At 42.8% G+C, this 25046-nt stretch overlaps 2 protein-coding genes across 3 annotated transcripts in view; one reads left to right on the forward strand and one right to left on the reverse strand.

The window, feature by feature from the left end:
* The window catches only part of IPPK (inositol-pentakisphosphate 2-kinase), a 60510-nt gene extending 47675 nt beyond the window's left edge, over positions 1-12835 (forward strand). For both annotated transcript variants that reach the window (XM_069575678.1, XM_069575679.1), the window contains exons 12-13: positions 7493-7572; positions 10182-12835. In XM_069575678.1, coding sequence (XP_069431779.1) covers positions 7493-7572; positions 10182-10407 — 306 coding nt within the window. In that variant the 3' untranslated portion in view covers positions 10408-12835. The remainder of the gene's footprint in view (positions 1-7492; positions 7573-10181) is intronic.
* CENPP (centromere protein P) overlaps positions 12676-25046 on the reverse strand; it is a 236343-nt gene continuing 223972 nt past the window's right edge. The window contains exons 6-8 of the mRNA XM_069575683.1: positions 14572-14651; positions 13345-13436; positions 12676-13005 (exon numbers count right to left, since the gene is read on the reverse strand). Coding sequence (XP_069431784.1) covers positions 12875-13005; positions 13345-13436; positions 14572-14651 — 303 coding nt within the window. The 3' untranslated portion in view covers positions 12676-12874. The remainder of the gene's footprint in view (positions 13006-13344; positions 13437-14571; positions 14652-25046) is intronic.

Raw genomic sequence — 25046 nt, forward strand, 5'->3', positions numbered from 1 at the left:
ACAACAGCATTATGTCTAAAGAACATAATTAATTAAAAAATACATTTTGCTAAAAAATGTTGATCATTACCTAAGCCGATAGCACGTAATCTTTTTGTTGGTGGAGGGCCTTGCCTCTGTGTTCATGGCTAATTACTGATCAGGGTAGTGGGTGCTGGAGGTTGGGGTAGCTGTGGCAATTTCTTAAAATAAGATAACAATGAAGTTTGATGCATTGGTTGGTTCTTTCTTTCATGAATGATTTATCTGAAACATGAAATGCTCTTTGAAAGCACTTTACCACAGTAGAACTTCTTTCAAAACTTGGAGTCAGTCCTCTCAAACTCTGCCACTGCTTTACCAACTAAATTTATGTCATAGTCTAAATAGTCTCTTGTTTCAGCAATCTTCACTGCATCTTTACTTGTAGATTCTGTCTCAAGAAGAGTTTCTTTTTGCTCATCCATAAGAAACAAATCCTTATCCAGTAAAATTTTATCATAAAGATAAAATTTTTATGATGTGCAGTGCAGTCACATCTTGAGGCTTCATTTCTAATTCTAGATCTCTTGCTGCTTCTACCACATCGACAGTTACTTCTTCCACTGAAGTCTTTAACTCTCAAAGACATCCATGAGGGCTGGAATCAGCTTCTTCTAAACTGTTATTGTTGATCTTTTCACTTTGTCTCATTAATCATGAATGTTCTTAATGGTATCTAGAATGGGGAATCCTTTCCAGAAGGTTTTCAGTTGACTGCCCAGATCCATCAGAAGAATTCACTATCTGTAGCAGCTACAGCCTTACAAAATGTAACTGGTAAGACTTAAAAGCTGAGACCACTCCTTGATTCATGGGCTATGGAATGGATGTTGTATTCAGTTCAGTTCAGTTGCTCAGTTGTGTCCGACTCTTTGCGACCCCATGAATCGCACCACGCCAGGCCTCCCTGTCCATCACCATCTCCCAGAGTTCACCCAAACTCTAGTGCATCGAGTTGGTGATGCCATCCAGGCATCTCATCCTCTGTCGTCCCCTTCTCCTCCTGCCCCCAATCCCTCCCAGCATCAGAGTCTTTTCCAATGAGTCAGCTCTTCGCATGAGGTAGCCAAAGTATTGGAGTTTCAGCCTCAGCATCAGTCCTTCCAGTGAACAACCAGGACTGGAGGATGGACTGGTTGGATCTCCTCGCAGTCCAAGGGACTCTCAAGAGTCTTCTCCAACACCACAGTTCAAAAGCATCAATTCTTCTTCGGCGCTCAGCCTTCTTCACAGTCCAACTCTCACATCCATACATGACCACTGGAAAAACCATAACCTTGACTAGATGGACCTTTGTTAGCGTAGTAATATCTCTGCTTTTTAATATGCTATCTAGGTTGGTCATAACTTTCCTTCCAAGGAGTAAGCATCTTTTAATTTCATGGCTGCAATCACCATCTGCAGTGATTTTGGAGCCCACAAAAAGCCTCTTGATTAGAGTGAAAGAGGAGAGTGAAAAAGTTGGTTTAAAGCTCAACATTCAGAAAACTAAGATCATGGCATCTGGGCCCATCACTTCATGGGAAATAGATCGGGAAACAGTGGATGTTTTGTTAGCTGGCATGAAAACATTGTAATCTCACTGTACATCTCCCATCAGAGCTCTTGGATGTCAGTGAGCAGTAATTTTGAAAGGAATTTTTTTCCTAAGCAGAAAAATAGTCCCGAACAGTGGGCTTAAAATATTTAGTAAACTATGTTGTAAACAGATGTGCTGTTATCCAGGCTTTGTTCCATTTATAGAGCAAAGGCACAGTAGATGGAGCATAATTCTCAAGGGCCCTAGGAATTTTGGAATAGTAAATGAACACTGGCTTCAATTTAAAGTCACCAGTGGCATTAGCGCCTAACAAGAGTCAACCTGTCCTTTGAAGCCAGACGTGGACTTCTCTCTAGCTATTAAATTCCTAGATGGTATTTTCTTCTGATATGTCTGTTTCATCCACAATGAAAATCTGTTGTTTAGTGTTGCCTAACTTTCATGGATTATCTTAGCAATATCTTTTGGATAACTAGCTGCAGCTTCTACATCAGCCCTTACTGCTTCATCTTTCACTTTTATGTTATAGAGATGGCTTCTTTCCTAAAACCTCATGAACTAATCTCTGGTAGCTTCAAATTTTTCTTGCAGCTTCCTTACCTCTCTCATCCTTAATAGAACTGAAGAGAGTTATGACCTTGCTCTGGCTTAGACTTCGGTTTAAGGAAATGTTGTAATTGGTTTGGGCTTCCCAGGTGGCACTAGTGGTAAAGATCCTGCCTACTAATGCAGGAGACATAAGAGATGCAGGTTCGATCTCTGGGTTGGGAAGATCCCCCAGAGAAGGAGATGGCAACCTGCTTCAGTATTCTTGTCTGGAGAACTCCATGGACGGAGGAGCCTAGCAGGCTACAGTCATGGCAGAGTTGGACATGACTGAGCGACTAATGATTTCACGCTTTGTGATTGGTTTGATCTTCTATCTAGACCACTAAAACTTTATATCAGCAATAAGTTGTTTTGTTAGCATTTGTGTGTTCACTGGAGCAATACATTTAATTTCCTTCAAGAACATTTCCTGTGCTTTCACAACTTGGCTGTTTGTTACAAGAGGCCTAGCTTTTAGCCTATCACAGCTTTCAACATGCCTTCCTCACTAAGCTTGATTATTTTCAGCCTTTGATTTAAAAGTAAGAGACCTGTGACTCTTCCTATCACTTGAACACTTAGAAGCCATTTGTAGGGTTATTAATTGGCCTAATTTGGCCTAAGGGAATGGGGAGCCTGAGGAAGAAAGAGAGATGGGGGATGGCCAGTTGGTATTTGCACTCAGAACACACATTTGTTGATTGTCATTTTATGTGGTTCCAGTTCCTGGTGCTCCAAAAGAATTATAATGATAACATCAAAGGTCACTAATTACAGATCATTATAACAAATATAATATAATGAAGTTTGAAATAGTGTGAGAATTACCAGCGTGTAACACAGAGACATGGAGTGAACAAATGCTATTGGCAAAATGGTGCCAATGGACTTGCTTGATGCAGGGTTGCCACAAACCAATTTGTGAAAAAACACATCTGTGCCCTGTGTCCTGCCCCTCAGGCTTGCTCACTGGCTCCCAGCTCCTCCCGGCCCTTTCCTGGCTCCCTCTGGCTCCAGCTCTGGTGCAGTGCCAGCAGCGGAGATCAAGCCCTGAGCCTTTGAAGTGGGAACACTGACTCCAAGATCCTAGGCTACCAGAGAACTAACCCTGGGGAGCATCACAAAGGAAAGCACTTGAATACAAGACCCAGCATCACCTGCCACCAGTAGCACCCTGTGCAGGATGCCTCATCTAAACAACAAACAAAACAAAAATACAAACCCAGTCATTAGCAGACAGGATTACCACCTCACTCAGCCTTCATCAGAGGAAAAACAAAAACTCAGCACAAATCTCACCCTATACAAAGCTTACAACAAACCACTGGACCAACCTTAGAAGGGCAGAAACCAAAAGGAAGAAAGAATTCAACCTTGAAGCCTGAGAAAAGGAGACCTCAAACACAGTAAGTTAAAAAAAAATAATAAAAAGGCAGAGAAAAACTACACAAATGAAGAAACAAACTAGAAACACAGAAGAGGAATAAATGAAGAGGAAATAGACAAACTACCTGAAAAAGAATTCAGAATAATGATAGTAAAGATGAGCAAAAACCTTGAAAACAAAATGGAGAAAATGCAAGAATCAATTAACAAAGACCTAGAAGAATTAAAGAATAAACATACAAACAACACACATACTGAAATTAAAAATACTCTAGAAGGAATCAATAGCAGAGTATCTGAAGCAGAAGAACGAATCAGTGAGCTGGAAGATAAAATGGTGGAAATAACTTCTGAAGAGCAGAATAAAGTAGAAAAAGAATGAAAAGAACTGAGGATAGTCTCAGAGACCTCTGGGACAATATCAAATGCACCAACATTCAAATTATAGGGGTCCCAGAAGAAGAAAAGAAAAAGAAAGGCTATGAGAAAATTTTTGAAGAGATTATAGTTGAAAATTTCCCCAACATGGAAAAGGAAAGTCAGTCAAGTCCAAGAGGCCCAGAGTCCCATTCAGGATAAACCAAAGGAGAAACATGCCAAGACATATACTAATCAAACTAACAAAGACTAAACACAAAGAAAGAATATTAAAAGCAGCAAGGGACAAGCGACAAGTAATATACAAGGGAAACCCCGTAGTTTCCAGGTCTCTGAAGTTCTTAATTTTGTTTTTCTTTGAGCCGAGCAGCATGTGTGTGTGGTACCTCTGATACCTGGAGTCCATGATACCTGATACCTCTTTCTACCATTGTGGGTTTGGGGAGGGGGGGGGGGTTCATTTGTGTTTTTCTTTTTTTCCTGGTTTTCTCTCATGGCATCATCTTTTTGTGCCTGGGTAGTTTTGCTTGTGTGTCAGAAACTGTATTTGTATAATTAGTTTAGAGATAATCTGAGGCCTAGGATGTTATCTTCTAGAGAGAATTTTAGGTTTGCTTCTGTCAGGGACTTGGGAAGCATTAGCAAGCTGGGGCCATCTTAATCCAGCTTTGGTGACTATTCTCTTTGAAGCAGAGTTGCAGTTCCTGATAAGGCCTGTTGACTTCTGGCTCACCCTGTCTAAAGCTGCAACATTTGGATACTAACCCAGAGCAGGGATTCATCATGGTTCCTGTCCCCATAGCCCTGAAGGTTAAAGTGTCTCTTGGCTGGCCTTCCAGAATTGTCATCCACTCCCTAGGCAGAAAAGGTCTTTGTCCTCCCCCTGGTTAAGCAGTTTTCCCCGGTCTTGTGACCTCTGCCTTCAAGAAGGTGTTTTTGATATTTTGTTTAGCTTTTTCTACTTCAGCAGTTGGGTTGGCCCTGATTATACTCCAGCATTGCTTGAAGTGAAAGTCTAGCCCTTTCATATATATATATAACACAGTTTTGTGATGAAAGCAAAGATTTTCAGTTATAATTTGCATTTCCTTGATCACTAGTACATTTGAACATCTTATATATGTATTGGCTATTTTTTATTTTGTCAGTTTCTTTGGTCCATATCTTTTTTGATTAGTTTTCTTTTTACATACTGATCTAGCATTTTATATATTAAAAAAATTTTACTGAAGTCTAGTTGATTTATATAGTGTTAATTTCTGCTATACAGCAAAGTGATTCAGTTATAAATGTACATAGGTTCTTTTTCATATTTTTTTTCCATTATGGCTTTTTCAGGATATTGAATATCTGTGATATACATTGTTGTTTATCCATTCTTTAATAATAGTTTGCATCTGCTAATCCCAAACTGTCAATCCATCCTTCCCCTAACCCCCACTCCTTTAGCAACAGCAGTCTATTCAGTATATCTGTGAATCTGTTTCTGTTTTATAGATAAATTTGTGTCACAGTTTAGACTCCATGTGTTAAGTAATAAACCATATGGTATTTGTCTCTTTATGATTTACTTGACTTAGTATGATAATCTCTAGTTGCATCCATGTTGTTGCAAATAGAATTATTTCATTCATTCTTTTTTTATGACCGAGTAGTGTTCCACTGTATATATGTACCACATCTTTATCCATTCATCTGTCAATGGACTTTCAGGTTGTTTCCATGTCTTAGGTATTGTGAATAGTTCAGTTCAGTTCAGCTGCTCAGTCATGTCCAACTCTTTGCGACCCCATCAATCGCAGCACGCCAGACCTCCCTGTCCATCACCATCTCCTGGAGTTCACTCAGACTCACATCCATTGAGTCCGTGATACCATCCAGCCATCTCATCCTCAGTCGTCCCCCTCTCCTCCTGCCCCCAATCCCTCCCAGCATCAGAGTCTTTTCCAATGAGTCAACTCTTCGCATGAGGTGGCTAAAGTACTGGAGCTTCAGCTTTAGCATCATTCCTTCTAAAGAAATCCCAGGGTTGATCTCCTTCAGAATGGACTGGTTGGATCTCCTTGCAGTCCAAGGGACTCTCAAGAGTCTTCTCCAACACCACAGTTCAAAAGCATCAATTCTTTGGCACTCAGCCTTCGTCACAGTCCAACTCTCACATCCATACATGACCACAGGAAAAACCATAGCCTTGACTAGACGGACCTTAGTCGCACTTTATATATTTTATATGTAATTACTTGGCTGTGTAGGGTCTTAGTTGCAGCACAGAGGTCTTCATCATGGTTCATGGGCTCTCTACTTATACGCAGGCTCCAGAGGGCACAGGCTCAGTAGCTGACCCTCAGCAAGTGGGCTTTTAGTTCCCCGACCAGGGATCAAACCTCCTGCATTGGACAGTGGATTCTTAACTACTGAACCACCAGGGAGATCTTGCATATATTCTTGATGTTGATTATTATATGCTGCAGATATTTTCTCCTATTCTTCAACAAGTCTTTTATATTTGGATTATAACTGTATCAAATAAAAGCTTTTTATTTTTAGGTATTCAGATGTCTTTGTCTTTCATGGCTTTTATGTTTTAAGTCTTGCAGATTAAGATATAGTATTTTATATTTTGTTTTTAATATCTCTGTAATTTTAGACTGGAGTTTTATGTGTGTATATATTGTAAAATACTTGATTTCTTAGCTAAATGAATAGTAGGAGAAGAGCTTCTTTTTCCTCCTACTGTAAAGATTTTTGCAGGCCACACTTGGGGCCACACTTCTGTAACCCGCACTTGGGGTTCTCCCCTCTTTCCCACACATTCCTGCCTTGTGGAATGAAGCTTGAGTGTTGTCTCAGGGCAGTCCTCTTGATGTGTTTCATTGAAGGAAATGACTGAAAGGGAGACAAGAAGTTACAATCTGCCATCACACAGATGTTGAAGCTAGTGATAATGTGTAGGGCCCACTTTTTTGTAACTAGTTTATTTCTGTAAAAGTGACAGCTGTTCAGTCTAAAAAATTCAAATGAGACTTCCCTGGTGGTGCAGTGGGTAAGAATCCTCCTGCCAGTGCAGAGAGGATGGGTTCGATCCTTGGTCCAGGAAGGTTCCACCTGCCATGGAGCAACTGAACCCATGATCTAGTGCCCGAGACTTGCAACTGCTGAGGCTACGTGCCAGTTACTAAAGCCTGCACACCTAGGACTCACAAGCCACAACTAATGAGCCCCTGTGCTGTAACTACTGAAGTCTGTGCATTACAACTAGAGAGTAGCCTCCACTGTTTGCACCTAGAGAAAGCCCTCGTGCAGCAACAAAGACCCAGGGTGATACTCAGTGCTGTCCGTGTGGCTATTGCTTTTTCTTACAAGGCGGACTGTGATTTCTTGCTGAAGTCCAAAGGTCTCCGGAATCAGGGTCCATACATTGCCTACAGTGAGAGGTCAGAGGGCGGGACTGGCCTCTAATGAGCTCTTTGGGCCTGGGTCTTCCTAACCCACCCCTGATCTGGGACCAGTTCCCGGACCTCTCCAGTTGGGAAAGGTATGTGTGGGGGTGCTGTGGAACTGACTTCTCCTTCCCTGCAGGTTCAGCAGTACCGGGTTGCCATGACGGCGAAGGACTGCTCCATCATGATTGCACTCTCTCCCTGTCTGCAGGATGCAAGGTGAGGCACCTTCTGCTGTGTCACGTGTCCTTGGTCTAGTAAGGTTTTGTGGCGTGGCAAGAGAGTTGGTGTCCTTATATTTAGAGAGGCCCTTGAAGGATCATGTCTATGAACAAAGGCCAATTTCCGAGGCCTACTTAATACAATGGGGATTATTAACTCTTGCTCTTTACAAGTTTGTAACAAGTCAAAAAGACATTTTCGAGAATAATTTTAAAAGCTTGTTCTATTAAATTCAAGATTACTACTGTTTTCTAAGAAAATATCTCAAGGACTTTAGAAGCAGTTTAGATGCTGTGGTGCAAATACCTTTCTGTCAAAGAAAACCCCAAGTTTCCATCATGGCTCAGAGGCCCAAGAAGCTGTAGGTTACTCTAGGGCTTATTTTCCTTCTTTTTTCCGGGTCCTGATGTGCCAACCTTTATAGTCATTTCAGAACCTTTAAAACAACATTTCATTGTTCTGTTTCCTCTTTGCAGCATCTCTCCCAGGACATCATTATCCAATCCTATCTCTGCCTAGGAATTCAGGATGAACCTGATAATCTTCTCTCATTGATTAGATGGCATCTTTAGGATTAATCTTCAGGGTGCCAAACCCCACACATGGTTTCGTGGAATGTTTCATAATCTTCTGATGTGTGTTCCTGGGTCAAGATGACCTTGTAACTGGCTGCCAGCCACTCGGTTTTCTGATGCTTTTGAACTAAACATTCCTAAGAGTCCTGCTTCTTGGCAGGCATAGGATTGTCCACTTTCTGATAGGAAACACGGAAGGATATTTATAGGGCATAACTGAAATATTTTTAAAAAGAGTTGTTTAGTTGAAATCTCTCATTATCCCCTAAGAAAATGCTCCCAGTGCTTAGCAACAGGAATCCATTTGGATTAAGCTAGTGTTGTTAGGTGAGAGAAAAGCACACAAATGTTACTATCTATCACCCTTCCTGAAGGAAGGATGTAGTCAGGATACAGATGTGTGATGGGGTGGGGGCCAGGAGTCCTGACACCCTTGACCACAGCTGCTCAACAGAAATTGACATGTTGGGAGAGGAGTGAGGACGTGTGTCCAGAAACTTCTGAACCATGTGGGCACCTGTATCATCCACAGAGTAGAGAAGCATTTTAAGTATCAGAAGACTCAGAGGCTGACCATTAGGTTCCTCAGGAGTGGCCTGCAACATGCTCTCACCAGACTCTGTGTGATGGATTCCTTTCTTGATCCATGTCATCTTGTTGGGTGTTGGTTCTGATGTGATGTGTGGTTTCCTATGAAATGTGCAGCCCTGGTGAGGGCCAGAGATGTTCACTGTCCTAGCCCAGCTGCATGAAGCTTGGGTGTCAGGCCCTGAGAGTGAGACTCAGAAGCAAGACCTTAATTTGTATACATGTTCTCTGCTGTTCAAGAGGGAGTAGCAAAGACCCCAGCAACTGAGCCAGGGATTCATTTTTCCTATAAACTATTTCTGAGCAGGAATTGAATGAGAGTCTAGGCCTTAATTAGGTTATTAGATAGGAATGTTTTTATCTGCCTTCCCTCTCCCAGACAGGACCTTTAGAAATTGCTATTTTATTTGTTTTTAATAATGTCTAAATCTAGAATAGTATGCATAGAGAAACCAGAACTCCTTAATACTTCTCTCTTGGGCTAAACCGAGCTCATGTAATGTATTTAACCAGTCATTTGGATGCATACTGAGAGCACTTTGAGAGCTAAGTGGTATATACAGAAATGTTAGTACAAACTTCAGAACTAGCCTGAAAGTGTTTTGGTTGTTGCTGTTTTTCTAAGTCACGTCTGACTCTTGGTGACCCTATGGACTGCAGCACGCCAGGCTTCCCGGTCCTTCACTATCTCCTGGAATTTGCTCAAATTCATGTCCATTGAGTCGGTGATGCTATCCAGCCATCTCATCCTGTCGTCCCCTTCTCCTTCTGCCCTCAATCTTTTCCAGCATCAGGGTTTTTTCCCAGTGAGTCAGCTCTTCGCATCAAGTGTTTTTAAGTACAAGTAATTGTTTACGTTTTGTTATAAGCATACAACTATTCCAATATTTAGAAAAACCACAAAGCAAAACCCTAAGAAACAAAATAGAAAACACTACAGACACAATGTGAGAAGAAAACATGAAACCATTTGAGAACAAAACATGAAACCAGATCTCTCTTTCCTAATGTGAAAAAGCATAGAGGAGCAAGAGTTTCTCACCAGACATGGGAAAAGATACGTAAAGAGAAGTCTGTTCTTAACATTTTATGCATTTGGCTGTTGTATGGCTAGATCTACTTTCTTTTTCTTAGGTTTTGTAATACTTGGCTCACGATAAGTAACATTTTTAGCATTTGTTTATACTACTGGGATAGGGGAATATCAACTGCATAGTCTACTTAATTGCTTTTCCATCTTTCTGCACTTTAACTCTTTCTTATCTGGTGTGCTGGTAGATATCACAGTAGGTGCTTCTCTTGCAGAAGCTTCATGCATGAGGCATACAGCTGGCACAGATAGAGATGGAATGCATACAGATGCACAGAATGGGTGCTCTTTGTGAGTTGCATTGAGAGGATTTGGGAGGTTTGTGTATTCTGAAATTGCTCTTTTGCTTCCAGCTCCGATCAAAGGCCTGTTGTCCCTTCATCAAGATCTAGGTTTGCCTTCTCTGTGTCTGTGCTGGACCTTGACCTCAAGCCCTACGAGAGCATTCCTCATCAGTATAAACTGGATGGCAAGATAGTCAACTACTATTTAAAGACCGTACATGCCAAAGATGCCACCGTGATGTCGACAAGGTTCAAGGAAAGCGAAGATTGCACGTTAGTTCTCCATAAGGTCTAACCTTTTTCTTGTAGTGGCTTTGAAACTTGAACACAGAATGTGAAGGTTGAATGATAGAGCTATTTTCTGTTGTGTTGGGTGACTTCTGGCTGTGAATGTTTTTTGCTTTTCAACCCCTGTTCAGATGGGACTGCCTCTGGGAGACATGGAATACCCTTAGAGACAGCTTCCAGGACAAGGAATGTTGGACGTTGAGCCCAGCAGTGTGCTGTCTCCCTGGAGGCCCCTGGGCAGTTCTCCCTTCCCACCCACGGTTCACATCTAATCTCTAAAAAGCCTTATAAGACTCAAGGTTTGGATCTCCTACCACCAGAATCCTAACATAGAAAACTTGAATTGTCACATACACCTTACAGTTTGGACTTTGAAGAAAACAGATACTACTGGAACGTTCCCAGCTGAGTTACCTGGTCACTCTTCCAACACAAGCCGTGTGTCAGCGCAGCTTTAGTAGTTCCCTGCTGTGGAGAGCGCTAAGTTGCTGATGTGGGCGTCAGTTCTGAGCAGCGGACTCACAGTCCATGTGGAGGTGCCGTACCCACTGCTCTGCTCAGGGTCAGCAGGGAGCGTGGGACTCAGGGCAGGGGTAGACACCACTCATGTGAGCACTGACTTTCTATTTTGTGTTGAATGATTTTATCTTTAACTTTAGGGGAAACAAGGTATTCTTTCCCACCTGCAATTGCTGCTGTGGAAGCTGAAAGCAGAGCTGTAACTCTGAGCTGCTATGCCCAGGGTGGGTGTCATGGGGTGCCTGTGCATCTGCCGGTTCTGTGTTCTGACATTTTTGGATGTTTGGGAAACCTCAGCTACTTCTGCCAGGGCCAGCATCCTGATTCGGGTTTCACTAAGATGTGTGGTGTTGGTGGCCTTGAGTAATTCTGGACCGCCTCCCCATTGGGGCTGCCCAAGGCCCTGCTTCTGCATGATGAGCGACTCCTGGCTGGCACCAAGAGGGTTCTTGTTGGGGTCACCAAAAGTGTGCCCAGCTGCTATGAAAACTGTTGGGAAACTTGGCTTCAGTTTTTTATTCTATGGTAGGTTGTATAGATTATTTATATCATCATTTTGAGGGACTAATGAAGGCTTATTGTAATATAATAGTGAAACCATGAGATTGTATGAAAATACTACACAAAAAATAAGAATATTTTGCTGATTATAATTTTTGTGGGGAATTTTGTGATAAATTGAGAATTATGCTTATTTGAATCAAGCCAGCTCTTCTAGAATTTATTCTTCAGTCCTGTCCTATCATTTACTTCTTACTTCTTCACTCAGAGGTTCAAAAAGATACTCAAATAACACAGGCCTCTCATTCATGTGGGATGCTGGGGTACAGGGCTTTGGAGATTCCACACATAGGGGTGTGCATGGAGCCCTGTTCTCATGGTCAAGCCGCAGGCTCCAGAGTGCATGGAAGTAGGTAGCTGCCAGAGTTGTTTTGGCCTGAGGTTGTTCCTTGTTGCTGGTCTGGGGTGAGGATGGTCTTGCCCAGCACCAGGGTATGCAGGGGACCCTGAATCTCGTGTGTGGAGCTCTGAAGCCCCAGCCCCTCAAGGAGGTAGGCTGGGCAGCCTCCTGTTGCCTATTCTGACTGGAGTGAATGGTCTGAAAACAATCACCCTCTATTTGGGGGAAAAAAATTAAAGATCAGTATCTCCTGCTAGAGGGTCTTGACTCAACCCTTTGCACTTCTCACACTCCACCTCAGCCCCTTCCCTGAGGCTTTCATTTGATGGAAACAGTGTTTTCACCCATTCTACTTTAAACTGGCGACTCAGGTCAGTGCAGCACTTAGGACTCTGGGGGACTTTAATGAAAACACTGTTTCTTCTGTGCAGAGGGGCCGGGTGGCTAAGGCCCTGTGTGAAGGGACAATGCCATGTTTGCTGTCTTACTGCATCTGTTAATGTTAACCACTCTACTTTTTTGTGAAAGACCATGAAGAGTGAACGTCAGAGGACTTGCTGCTGAGAGGTGCTGTGAAAGCCTCCAGTGCTGCTTCTAGAGCCAGGAGGTGGTGTGGCTCCCCTGGGGTGTCTGAGGAATGTAAAAGAATGGGGCTGCACTGGTAAGCCCTCCAGGGGTCCCTCAGTGGTGGATGGTAGGAGGAGGGCCAACCTTTGAGATGGGCTGGTGCCGCCTCTGCCCTTAGATTCATACCAAGGTAGGGGCACGGTGGCTCCCCATATCCCAGGATGGACAGCCACTTCTGTACTTTCTTGGATGTTGAGTTTACTTTTAAAAATACACTATATGTGTCACTTGTTTGGTATTTTGAATTTAAATAACTGTATTTATTTTTCATGTCCCGACAACTGATATATAATGTGCCATAATTGCATAAACATGTTCTAAAGGTAAGGTTTCTAAGTGGAAAAGAGCAAATGTTTATATTCAATAAAATCACACACCTCCAGGTGCAGCATCTTTCTCCTATGTGTAGTTGTTCACTGTTTGGGAATTAGCTGCTTTCCTCTGTACAAAGTGATTTAATCAGGCTTTCTAGAGTGGCTTCAGTGCCTAGCACGCCCAGTAGGGTTCGGAAGCTGAGAGGAGCAGTTTCTATGACTCCGTTCTTGTCCAGTTCCAGGGCTGTAAAGAAAACAAATCGGGTAAGACACTTCACCAAGACACTTCCCTCATTCTCAACTGGCTGCACTGAAGGGAAGCCAGGACGACCGAATCACCTTGACCCAAGCCCCTCCCCACGTTCCTGAGGCAGAGACATCAGGCTATAGTCTGGGAGGGCCTTACGGGGCAACCCTACTTCCATGTGCTTTTTGAGTGATTATAGACAAAAAAATATTTTGAAAACCTATTTTAAAAGTGCATCAGTGAGATTTTTTACTTTTGATTCTTGCCATATATAACTAGATGAAATGAGTAGGTGTCTGTGTTGAACACAGTGAGAAATCACCAGAACATCCCTACCTCGCAACGGCACTTCGGTGAGAAGATCCAGCTTTGGCAAAACCTTCCCTTCTTCATCTATTTGTATCTTCCAAACAATGACTAGTTCGAACCTGAAAGAGGTAAGATGCATTGCTGAGTGCTTTTAAAATCAGACTAAACTGTATGCAGCATTTGACTCTCTCTAGAGGAGAGGATGCCTACATGGGCAGGAACGCTGCTGTCTGCCTAATCACCCTTGGAGTTGCTGCCCTTCCCCAAGGCTGCGCTCAGACTCCCTTGATCTTAAAGACCCACAAGTGAAGAGGGAGTATGGCCAGTTAAACACGAGAAGATATTCAACATCATTAACATACAGGAAAATGACCATAGTGAGATACTGTTTTGTGCCCACTGCATGTTAGTTGACCATACAAGTGAAGTACAGGATATCCAGCAACGAGAACTTAAAAGATTACTGGTGGGAAATACGAATTGTTAAACTACTTTAAAAGGAATTTGGCCGTGATAGCTGAATCTGCCCTATGACCCAGGAATTTCATTTCTAAGTATATGCTCAAGAGAAGCCTGTGTACTTGTGTGCCCAAGGACATAAACAGGAAATGTTAAAAATAGTGGAAGATAATGATAACCCAGAGGCCCAAGACTTGAAGAATGCAGAGATACATATATTCACCTCATGGAGTGTAAGCAGTGAAAATGAATAGCTACAGCTATAGGCACCACCATAGGTGGATTTCGGAAATAATGTTGAATAAAAAGTCATGTTCCAGAGGCTTACATAACTACACCATTTTAAGGCTTGGAACAAAACATCTTTAGGTGCAGGTCACAGAAGCACATCCTGCCCATGTGCACATAAAGGTACCCACAGTGGGCGGAAGGAGACCTGGACGACTTCTCCCCTCACTCAGTACTTGCAGACTCCCCACCTTTCTTGAAATAAGTTGAAAATAGAACTCCACCCCTCTGGCCTCCCCTGCGTGGCTTCCCTTCCCTAAGGACTCCAGCAGTGAGACCAGCACCTGCTGGACTTTTCCTTATAGATCCCATTTGTGTTTTCCTTATAGCTTTCCTTATAGATCCCCTGGTGCTCTTCTGCCATCGCTGCTATCTGTTATAACTCTAAAGACACATCTCAAGATGTCAGTTAGGTGGTTTACATTTGTTTTCTACTATTTGTCATCGTTTTTAACAGGAAAGAACCGTCTGGGTTGGGGAGGGACTTGGTGGGGCCTGTGTACTCACCCGGGTTGACTGGGGTTCCTAATGCCCATGCAGCTGGAGGAGGCCCCCTCTGAGAGCTGCACAGCTTCTGGGTACTTTTCCTATGGGGAGAAGAAACAGAGAAATCTGTGGGGTGTGTCTTGCATTCTCTGAAAATCTTAATTATCAGGCGTGCCACTTTCTCATCTAGGCACCATGGCATCCTAGCCGTGACCACCCCCGCTCCTGGCTTCTGTGCTCATCAGCCCTGCCTATTCTAGATCTCTGCTGCCACACAGCCTCCTGGATTCCACACTAACAACCACCCATGTTAACAAGTTACACGACTCCATTCTGATTTTCCTGGCTTGTCTACCCAGGGCCCTGCAGCATTTGGCCAACATACTTTTTCTGTCTTGTCTCGTGACCTGGACAGCTTGAGGAGGCTGGTCACACATGCTGGCCAGCTGACTCATGAAGGTGATGCTGATCCTGATGACTGAAGTGAGTTGCTGTATGCCAGGTTTCTCATTGTAAAGCAAATGTTTTTCTTCAGAGCTTTAGCATTTGGCCCCAAAGCCTTTCAAGCTGAGGTTCGTGGGCTTGCCGCTCCACCAGTGGGTGCTTCCACCCTGTCTTCACACTTGCTGCTGAATGGCCCTGGCCTGCACACTGGTAACTGCATGCAGACGGCTCCTGCACAGCCAGCGTGGGGCCACCTGAGCTCTCCTAGTGACCTACGGATCTCCCCAGGCATGGTGTCTGGCTATTCTGGGTAATAGGTTTTCAGAAAGCATGCTCTGCTAGAGGTCAGCTTCATGATGAGATCACGTACTGTTTTAGAGTCAAAAGTATTCTCTCTTAAATGAAAATGAAGTAGAATTTCACAAATTTCTAGGGGTTGACTCCCCCTTCCCCGGCCCCGTGTAATAGTTTTGGAACTGTCTGCTTCTTTCTGTTATTTGTAGTGGGCCCTGGGAACCTCCAGCATTAGACTTGACTTGTAGGTCATTAGAACAACAAAGCTTTGCAGGAATCCGAACAGAATGTTTACAACAGAGTAATGAGTGGCTCTGTCTTCAGTTCTTGGAAAACCTTTTGTTTGTTCTTATAAGAATAGATTGTGGGGTTGGGGTGATATGACAGAGACTTAAAGTAGGCTCCACAGTGAGATTTCAAGTTCCACAAGGGACAGCTTTTTGAAAGACATATTTTCTTTCCCTCTTCTTACAGCTCTTGCTATTGAAATGGACACCTGGTCTGATGCTGAAATCAGATGTAAGCCCTGCCACGTCCCAAATCCAAACCTATACCCTGCCCTGAGGGCCACCCTAAGCCTCATGGAAGGACAGTGAGGTGCAGCTTCATCTGAGAAATGCTTGGTCTAGCAGCCAGTCAGACAGCCCCCGTCCCCCTGCAAGACAAGGGACAGGGCTGGGGCTGTGTGGGCAGAACCTATGAGCTTCAGAGGATGGGGCCTTCCTGAGGCCACAGGTACTTGATGGGCTGAACAAAATAAGCTCCCTCAAATGAGGTCTTGTGGGGACAAAGTTGTGTCACAACTTTTAAAGGACCAGCCCACATATCAGTGAGCTTGTTGCCAGCGTGTGAGGCCAGTGCTCTCAGACCCGTGTGTGAAAGATGCTGATGGAGCAAGAACACATCCAAACACCAAGCCATTCTGACCAAAGGCTGGGGTGGGCCTGGTTTAAACTTACAGATGATTTCTAATTTCAGGGAAGCAGTTTTTATGAGAAAATGTATACCTAAATTTTTTAAATGGAAAGTGCTGGCTGGTTTTTAAACCTCAGGCTCTTCTAAATTAATAACAACTGTATGAGGAATGTAAAGGAGAACATGTGACTGGCAGTGTAACTTCCAGGCTGAGCTGAAAGCACGTGGCCTGGGCCAGTTCCAGCGTGAGGCCCAAGGGCTTGGTCTGCCTCCAAGCAGACCTCAGCCTCTCTAGGCCTTCTTCTCAGAGCAAAAGGAGGGTTTAGATTAGAAGCTTTCACTAAAAAAAATAAAATAAAATGTACTCCTTTTAGTTTTTAAAATAAAAACCAAAAGTAGAAATGCTGACATTAGGAAGAGATGGGGCATTTCTGGAGAGCTCCTAGGGACTTGTGTGGAAAGTTTCCTTTTATACAAGTTAGTAATATTGCCCCATTTATCCAGCTTCATTCACTTGCCTGGTGACCTCAAATATTCAATGCTGACAGGAAGAAAGCAACTAAAGGTTGAAGAGGAGCCCAGAGACACAACATAAACAGCAAAGTCTAGATACCATTGCTGATAGTTAGAAATATAAAACGTGGGTCTCACTGACAGAGTGTACGCATACAAGTGGCCTGGAGGGAAAAGACAGAAAAGTTGGAAAAAGTGATACAACTAAATGCAAAGTGGGTCTGAGGTCACAGCCAAATATCAGTACATTTCAAAAGCAATTAAAAGTTCTACATATTACTGTATTTGACATTCAAAAAAGACAACAGAATCACCAAGAAAGGATTAAGATGATGTACTCAGATAAGGCAGCCATCTGGCCAATGTAGAATATTTAACATGAAAAAATAGCTATACACACACAAAAAAGGTTGACAGGAAAGTTATCAGCCTGACTTGGAAATCGCCTTGGACACTTCACATTCTGCCACTAGTAAAACTAAGGTCCAGGCCTGGAACATAAAGGGAGCAAATGGGAGCCTTGTGCTGTTGTTCGGAAGGCTGGGAACAGGCTGTGTTGTGCTGATCCTGTGCGTACACTGGGCCTGTCAGTCTTTCACAGGAAGTTTGTCCTAAGTGGTGACTCAAAAATGGATGTTTAGAACTTTCCTGGTGGTCCAGTGATTAGACTCCATGTTCCCAGTGCTGGGGGCATGAGTTCGATCCCTTGGTCAAATTAAGATCCTGTATGATACCAGGCTCCTCTGTCCATGGAATTTTCCAGGCAAGACTACTGGAGTGGGTTGCCATTTCCTTCTCCAGGGGATCTTCCCGACCTAGGGATCGAACCCAGGCCTCTCGCATTGCAGGCAGATGCTTTACCATCTGAACCACCAGGGAAGCCACATGATACACAGTGCAGCCAAAAAAAAAGGGGTGGGGGTTGTGTGTGTATTTAGCTGCTTGCCATGTGCCTGGAGTCTGCAGTCAAGAACTCTCCTGGTGTTTATGATAGAAAAAATGATAGCTTCGAGAAAGCTGGGAATTTGTTATTCGTCACAGTTTTCTACCTGAGACCCATTTGGAATGGCTGCTGGTCTAAAGGGAAGAGAATTTTAAACAGAAATTTAGAGAAAACCAACCATGTATTACGGATCAGTCATTCTATCCCAGTTCACTCCCCCTGCCACTTAAATGAATGGGAAACCTTGAATCTTGAGTTTAAATGTATCCTTGAGTGTTCACAGGTATCTAGAGCGAGTGGTAGTCATGATACCCCTCATCCCTGGATACTCAGTGGCATTTCCCCAAACAGGGCCATCTTCCTGCTTTACAAAAACATAACATTCCAACCAGAAATTTTCAGATGTTCCCAGCTCCCTCTTGTGACCATCACACCCTCCCCGCCCCAACTGCCCCAGGCAGTTTTGGCAGTTTGGAAAATGAGGCCTCTTGGGCCTCAGTCCAGGTCTGATGTCTCCCCATGATGCCACATTGGGAGGGCTCCAGAAATGCTGCTGTGCTTCTGGGGTGACCCAAAAGCCACCCTTTCCCCTCTGTTATTGGAATTTTCCAAGGGGACATCATGAGACCAGGCTACTGTCTGGCTCCTCAGTCAGACATCCACTCATCAGCCTGGGCCTGCTGGTGCCTCAAAGCTGAGTCAACCACACGAGGGGTGCCAAAGGGTGACTGTCTCCATCATTCCTTCCACACTGGCAAGTAGATTTTCACCAGAAAAACGAGCTTCACTTCTCCCTTATTTATTTTCTATTGCCACTGACTCACAAATCACTGATTTATTCAGCGTATATCAGTGTTTCTTTAGGAAGCTGATGGTATTTAGAAACCAAGACCTAGGCTCATTGCTCCTGGGGCTTTGGTGGCTTACAGGCTCTCTCAGGGGGAAGAACTTGGTAAGACAGGTTGGCGTGACACATGTGTGAGGATGCATATAACATAGCCCCTTGGGAATCCTGCACACACATACTAACCAACAAGCGATGACCTCAATACCTCTATCCACCTCCTAGAATTTTCTAGCCTTCTTCCTTCTGCAGCTATAAAATCACTCTGTTCCTAGGAAGACATAATCCCTTTATACCTTCCCTGTTTAGAATGGAAAGGGGAAATTTAGGCAAGCAAAATCAGTCAAATATATAGCCAAGAAACATACACCCTGCAATAAATCTGAAGGCAAGTGTACCCGAAAAAGCTCTACTCCATTAAGAGTACTAGACAATAAACATCACTTCAGGTGGGGATACAAGTCCAAGAAGTAGTTCTTAAGATTTTTAAGATTGTCATTTTCATTCTAACTAATTGGGTAGCAATTGTACACTTTTATATGTAGTCTGTTCCCTTGTAGACTAATAATTAAAAAGCAAGGCAAGCTGGTTTCTTTTACAATAGTCAGAAATGATAATTAAGAAGCTGAACACACACATACACATACATGTAATAATCAGTGCTAAAAACTCTAAATTTCACAACTTTCTCTTCATACAATTTTTAATATGTAATTATGCCAGCAAAATAATGAAATGCAGGCAGATGATGAAAGTAATATTCAGATATTCACTGGCAATTTTATTGTTACTAATAAAACTCTCACTATTTTATATATCTCAAAGTAACGTGCAAACCATTGAAACTGATTATAATTTAAAGTTACTATGGTCTGGGCACTTCCCTAATGGTGCAGTGGCTGAGACTCTGTGATCCCAATGAAGGGGGCTTGGGTTCAATCCCTGGTCAGGGAACTAGATCCCAAATGCTACAATTAAAGATTGCACACGCCACAGCTAAGAGCCAGCACCGCCAAATAAAAAATACTTTTTTAAAAGTTAAAAAAAGAGAAGTTATTATGATCTAATTTGAATTTTTTCATAGATTCACAGACATTTTGGGCTTTTAAGATGTTTTCTCTTTCAAAAGACAAATTACACATCCACACTGCCACATACAATTTAACAGCTAAAGCCTTTGACTGTGTGGATCACAATGAACTGTGGAAAATTCTGAAAGAGATGGGAATACCAGACCACCTGACCTGAGAAATCTGTATGCAGGTCAGGAAGCAACAGCTAGAACTGGACATGGAACAACAGACTGGTTCCAAACAGGAAAAGGAGTACATCAAGGCTGTATATTGTCACACTGCTTATTTAACATATGCAGAGTACATCATGAGAAACGCTGGACTGGAGGAAGCACAAGCTGGAATCAAGATTGCCGGGAGAAATATCAATAACCTCAGATATGCAGATGACACCACCCTTCTGGCAGAAAGTGAAGAGGAACTAAAAAGACTCTTGATGAAAGGGAAAGAGGAGAGTGAAAAAGTTGGCTTAAAGCTCAACATTCAGAAAACTAAGATCATGGCATCTAGTCCTATCACTTCATGGGAAACAGATGGGGAAACAGTGTCAGACTATTTTTTTGGGCTCCAAAATCACTGCAGATGGTGATTACAGGCTTGAAATTAAAAGACTCTAGCTCCTTGGAAGGAAAGTTATGACCAACCTAGATAGCATATTGAAAAGCAGAGACATTACTTTGCCAACAAAGTAGTCAAGGCTATGGTTTTTCCAGTGGTCATGTATGGATGTGAGAGTTGGACTGTGAAGAAAGCTGAGCGCCGAAGAATTGATGCTTTTGAACTGTGGCGTTGGAGAAGACTCTTGAGAGTCCCTTGGACTGCAAGGAGATCCAACCAGTCCATTCTAAGGAGATGAGCCCTGGGTATTCTTTGGAAGGAATGATGCTAAAGCTGAAACTCCAGTACTTTGGCCACCTCATGCGAAGAGTTGACTCATTGGAAAAGACTCTGATGCTGGGAGGGATTGGGGGCAGGAGGAAAAGGGGACGTCAGAGAATGAGATGGCTGGATGGCATCACCGACTCGATGGACGTGAGTCTGAGTGAACTCTGGGAGTTGGTGATGGACAGGGAGGCCTGGCGTGCTGCAATTCATGGGGTCGCAAAGAGTTGGGCACGACTGAGCGACTGAACTGAAAAACGGTAACGGGCTCGTGATCTAGTGCAAGCAACTTGGTGTGCGTATATTTTTTGGCTGCACTGTGTGGCTTGCTAGGTCTCATTCCTGGACCAGGGATTGAACCTAGGCCATGGAGTGAAAGCCCAGAGTCCTGTCCACTAGGCTACCAAGGAACTCCCCTGTGCCTATTTTTTATTAGAGGTTCTTAGTTTTCTCTCCAGAGGAGTGAGGTTGTATTGCTGAGTCCAGGCCACTTTTAGTAGTGCCAAGCTTTTTCAAAACATAGGCCTTCTGTCAGGGTGAGGATGGACTGCCTCTCATACAGACTTTCTACTAATTCTCCTCCTACCCACAGTCCCTTTTTCAGAGGTTCCAGAGAACAAATCGATTGATTTGTTCCTTCCTCCAAGGAAGATAGCTTTCCCAGTCTCCTGCGTGCTGAGAGTCACACTCGGCTGGAAACCCTTGACTTGGAGGTCATTTTTCAGTGGCAATGGCCCCTGAGGCCCTGCCCCCAGGGATGGTTCCCATACTCCCAGGGAAAGTCAAAGCAACCTCCAAACGACTGTTCGGGCATGTTCCCTTCAGGGGTTAGGTCTCAGCTTTGTCTGGGCCTCATCAAACTATAATTATCTGCTTCCTGAATGTACTGCTGCCTTCCTCTGGCCTATTCTTCATCTTTGTGTATTATGTCTTTTAAAACTCTCTCTAAAAAAAATAAATAAATAAAACTCTCTCTACTGTCATTTGTGAAGAATTTTAGCAGAGTGGCTGATGAAGGTAGTATGTTTCAATGGTCTACTTTTGAGGCCTTTTACATTTATATTTTCAATTTTTCCTCGTACTTGATGAATAGTTTGGGTATAGAATTTAAGCTTTAAATAGTATTTAAATTATTTTATATATAAAGGTAGTGATATATGTCCAAACTTGTATTCTAGAGTCCTGTGTTAAAATGCTTTCAAGGCTGGAGCACTGGGATGACCCAGAGGGATGGGAATGGGGAAGGAGATGGGAGGGGGTTTCAGGATGGGGAACACATGTAAACCCATGACTGATTCATATCAATGTATGGCAAAAACCACTACAATATTGTAAAGTAATCAGCCTCCAACTAAAAAAATTAATAAAATAAAATGCTTTCAGTTTTTTAAAATGGAAAGAAAATAAATAATTAAGTCAACCCATGTCCTTAGAAATAGAGGAAATCCCCCACCCTGGGACAAAATAAAAGAGGGCATAAATAATGTTTGTAACTAAAATTTTAAATGGTTCAAATCATGTACTATATCAAGTCCTGATAACTTTATTTTCATAAAACAAAATGAATATTAGGCAAGAGAATTAAAATGTGAGAGAGGAAACAAGTCTTGGTGAAATAATCCAAATGACAATAATAATGTATTCTATTTGCACAATAGTTCTAACTTTGCCAGATCTTTACATATTTATTCACAGGATACCTTTATGAACTGGGGATATAAAATTATGTACACTTTAAAAATAAGGAAAAAAAGGCTCAGAGATTTGCAAGGCTGTTCCAATGACCCTGAGCCCAAAGTAAAGAAGCCAAGCTGAGCTGGCTTCCTAACTCCAATGCCTTTCTTGAAGCAAATTTCAGGTGACCCACGGTCCAGCTGAGAGTAGACTCACCTTGAAACCAATAAGGCTTATGCTTCAGGGACCAATAATTCCCTCCCTGTACATGGGCTCCTTTCAAGCCTCTCTACTAAATTTAAAACAAATAATTTTTTAGAACAGTTCTAGATTGACAGAAAAATTGGAAGGATAGTACAGAGTTCCTATATTATTAACATCTAATATTGGTGTGGTATATTTGTTACAATCAATGCACCAATATTGAGATATCACTTTTATAACTGAAGTCTATATTTTATTTAGCTATCTTAGTTTTTACTTAATGTCTGTTTTCTGTTTCAGAATTCCCACTCAGGATCCCACATGACATTTCTGTGAGAGGTAGGAAAATTCACCTAGATCCTTACTCTATATACACTTTCTTATGTTCTGCCATGGGTTTAAGTTATTAGGCTTATTCTAATAAGGGGCTCCCATTTTTTTTTACCTAAAGACTCTTAAGAGAAAATGCACAGTTGTTCTTTGGGTCTTAGAGTAACACATCTTGCCATTTGGCAGCGCCCTTAGGACCAGGCCAGAAGAAGGGGTCAGCTGATCCTGGGCTTGACTTGAGATTCAAACCAGGTAATAAGAGAGAAGCAAACATGAAAACGCTTTCACATATGCATCTGTCTACAGACCATCCATGAACTGGCAAAATGCATCTTATAATAATTCAAATTTTCAGCATGGACTAGCTCTTGAATTGATTGAGGGCAGAGGATTTTCTTTGCTGCTTTGTCCTGAAACTGCTTTATTTTACTAGAGAAATTCGTAAGTAAAAGTATTTCAAATTCATCCTCTCACACACAATGAGACGTACACACGTGATGAACTTGGATTGACTAATTCATCACTCAAAATGATTTGCAGCGTGGCTATTGTGTGGAACTATTGTGGACTGTCAGACCTGTTTTTCTTTGCCTGGCAAGCTTTCTTATTATCCTTACTCTGGCAACAGACCTGTCCCTTTCATAGGATTGGCTCAGGTCATCACAGACTATTAGCTCCTCACGAACAGCATATAATGTACCCTGGGCCAAATGGCAGATGCTGGGAGGACAAAACCTTTTCCAGCAGGGGCTGTTCAGTGGGCAGCCTCTTCCAGGCTGTGGGAGGCCTGTGTGTTGCGCTGATAGACAACCAGCAGAGAATCGTGCAGAAATGAGGGCCTCATAACAGGAGGGAAAATCCTCTATCTTGATGTGATCCTGACATGCAGGCTACCCTTTCTTTAATTGTCTGAACTACTCCAGCTCTCTGCTACAACTGGAGTGACTAACTTTCCTTTTTGTTAAGCCAATGTGAATTTACATTTCTGTCCCTGTTGAAAGAGCTCCAATCAAAACACTGGGTACTTTGTTAAATGCTGGGTATGTCCTGGAACAAAATAACGCTGAGCATCAGGAAAGTAAAAATAAAAACTACAAATGGAATACCACAACATACACACCTAAATGGCTACAAACAACTGACAAAACCAGTGTTGAAACTGATACGAGCAACTGTTACCCTCACACCCTGTGGGTGAGAGTGTAAATGGGCACAGTTATTTTGACAACACCTCCAAAAGCTGAACATACATCTACCCTAAGATTCACCAATTCTACCCAACATAAACATGTACCTGTATCACCAAAAGGCATGCACACAGCAGCATTGTTTACAACTGCCAGGACCTGGAGAGGGCCAGGGACAGAACCCTGGGTGAATGCTTTGTGGCTCATCCATGTGACAGAAGGCTCAAGGGCTGTGAAATGAATGATCACCAGTTACACTCCACATGGATGGACCTCAGGGATAGTGTATGCAGTGACAAGCACCAACCCCGTCTTGTAGTACCTGTGGCAGGTGGGTGGGCCCTGGGGGCTGCTCCTGCTCTGGTTCCTCTTCCAGTGAATGGTTCTGTAATTTTGTGAAAAATCATCCAACTGTGCATTTATGACATGTGTGCCCTTTCCTGTATCTATATATTTCTCCTGTATCTATCTATTTCAACAAAAAATTAAAATACAAAAGACAGCTCCCCTCAGCCCATGAAGTATACAACCCAGTGAAGACAGACAATAAGCAAGTAAACACAGAAAAGCTTCCCCTCTGCCTCTGCCATCCAGGGTGGAGAATGCTTGTTCTTTTTCTCATCCAGAAGCCCAGGAGCCATCTCAATTACTTTGCTATCTTTTTTTGGGTCTTCTCCAGCTCTATCATTTCTGTCCTGAAGAGCCAACCCTAACTACATGAAATATGTACAGATATTCTAGGATTTGGGACCAAGAACATAAAACCTATTTTCTTTTACCTGATCACCCTGAATTAAGGCTAACAATCTGCAAGCCTTTCTTGATGTTGAGGTATCTGAAATACTGTTTTGAGAATGAACAGGGAGGCCTGGCATGCTGCGATTCATGGGGTCGCAAAGAGTCGGACACGACTGAGCTACTGAACTGAACTGAATATGCCTTTTTTTGGGTCACTACTGATAACCAAAGGTGCATTTTTCCCCCCGGCCATGCTGCACTGCAATGTGGGATCTTATTCTCTGACCAGAGATAAAATCCACACCCTTTGCAGTGGAAGCATGGAGTCCTAACCACTGGACTGCCAGGGAAGTCCCCAAGGGCCCATCTTTTGATAGGTATTTTCTGGATTTTTTTTTTCCTTGAAGGTCTTATCTTATGCACAATAAATTTTTATTATTTTTTTGTGTCCTCTA

The sequence above is a fragment of the Ovis canadensis genome, chromosome 2 (genome assembly GCF_042477335.2).
Source record: "Ovis canadensis isolate MfBH-ARS-UI-01 breed Bighorn chromosome 2, ARS-UI_OviCan_v2, whole genome shotgun sequence".
Taxonomy (NCBI): Eukaryota; Metazoa; Chordata; class Mammalia; order Artiodactyla; family Bovidae; genus Ovis; species Ovis canadensis.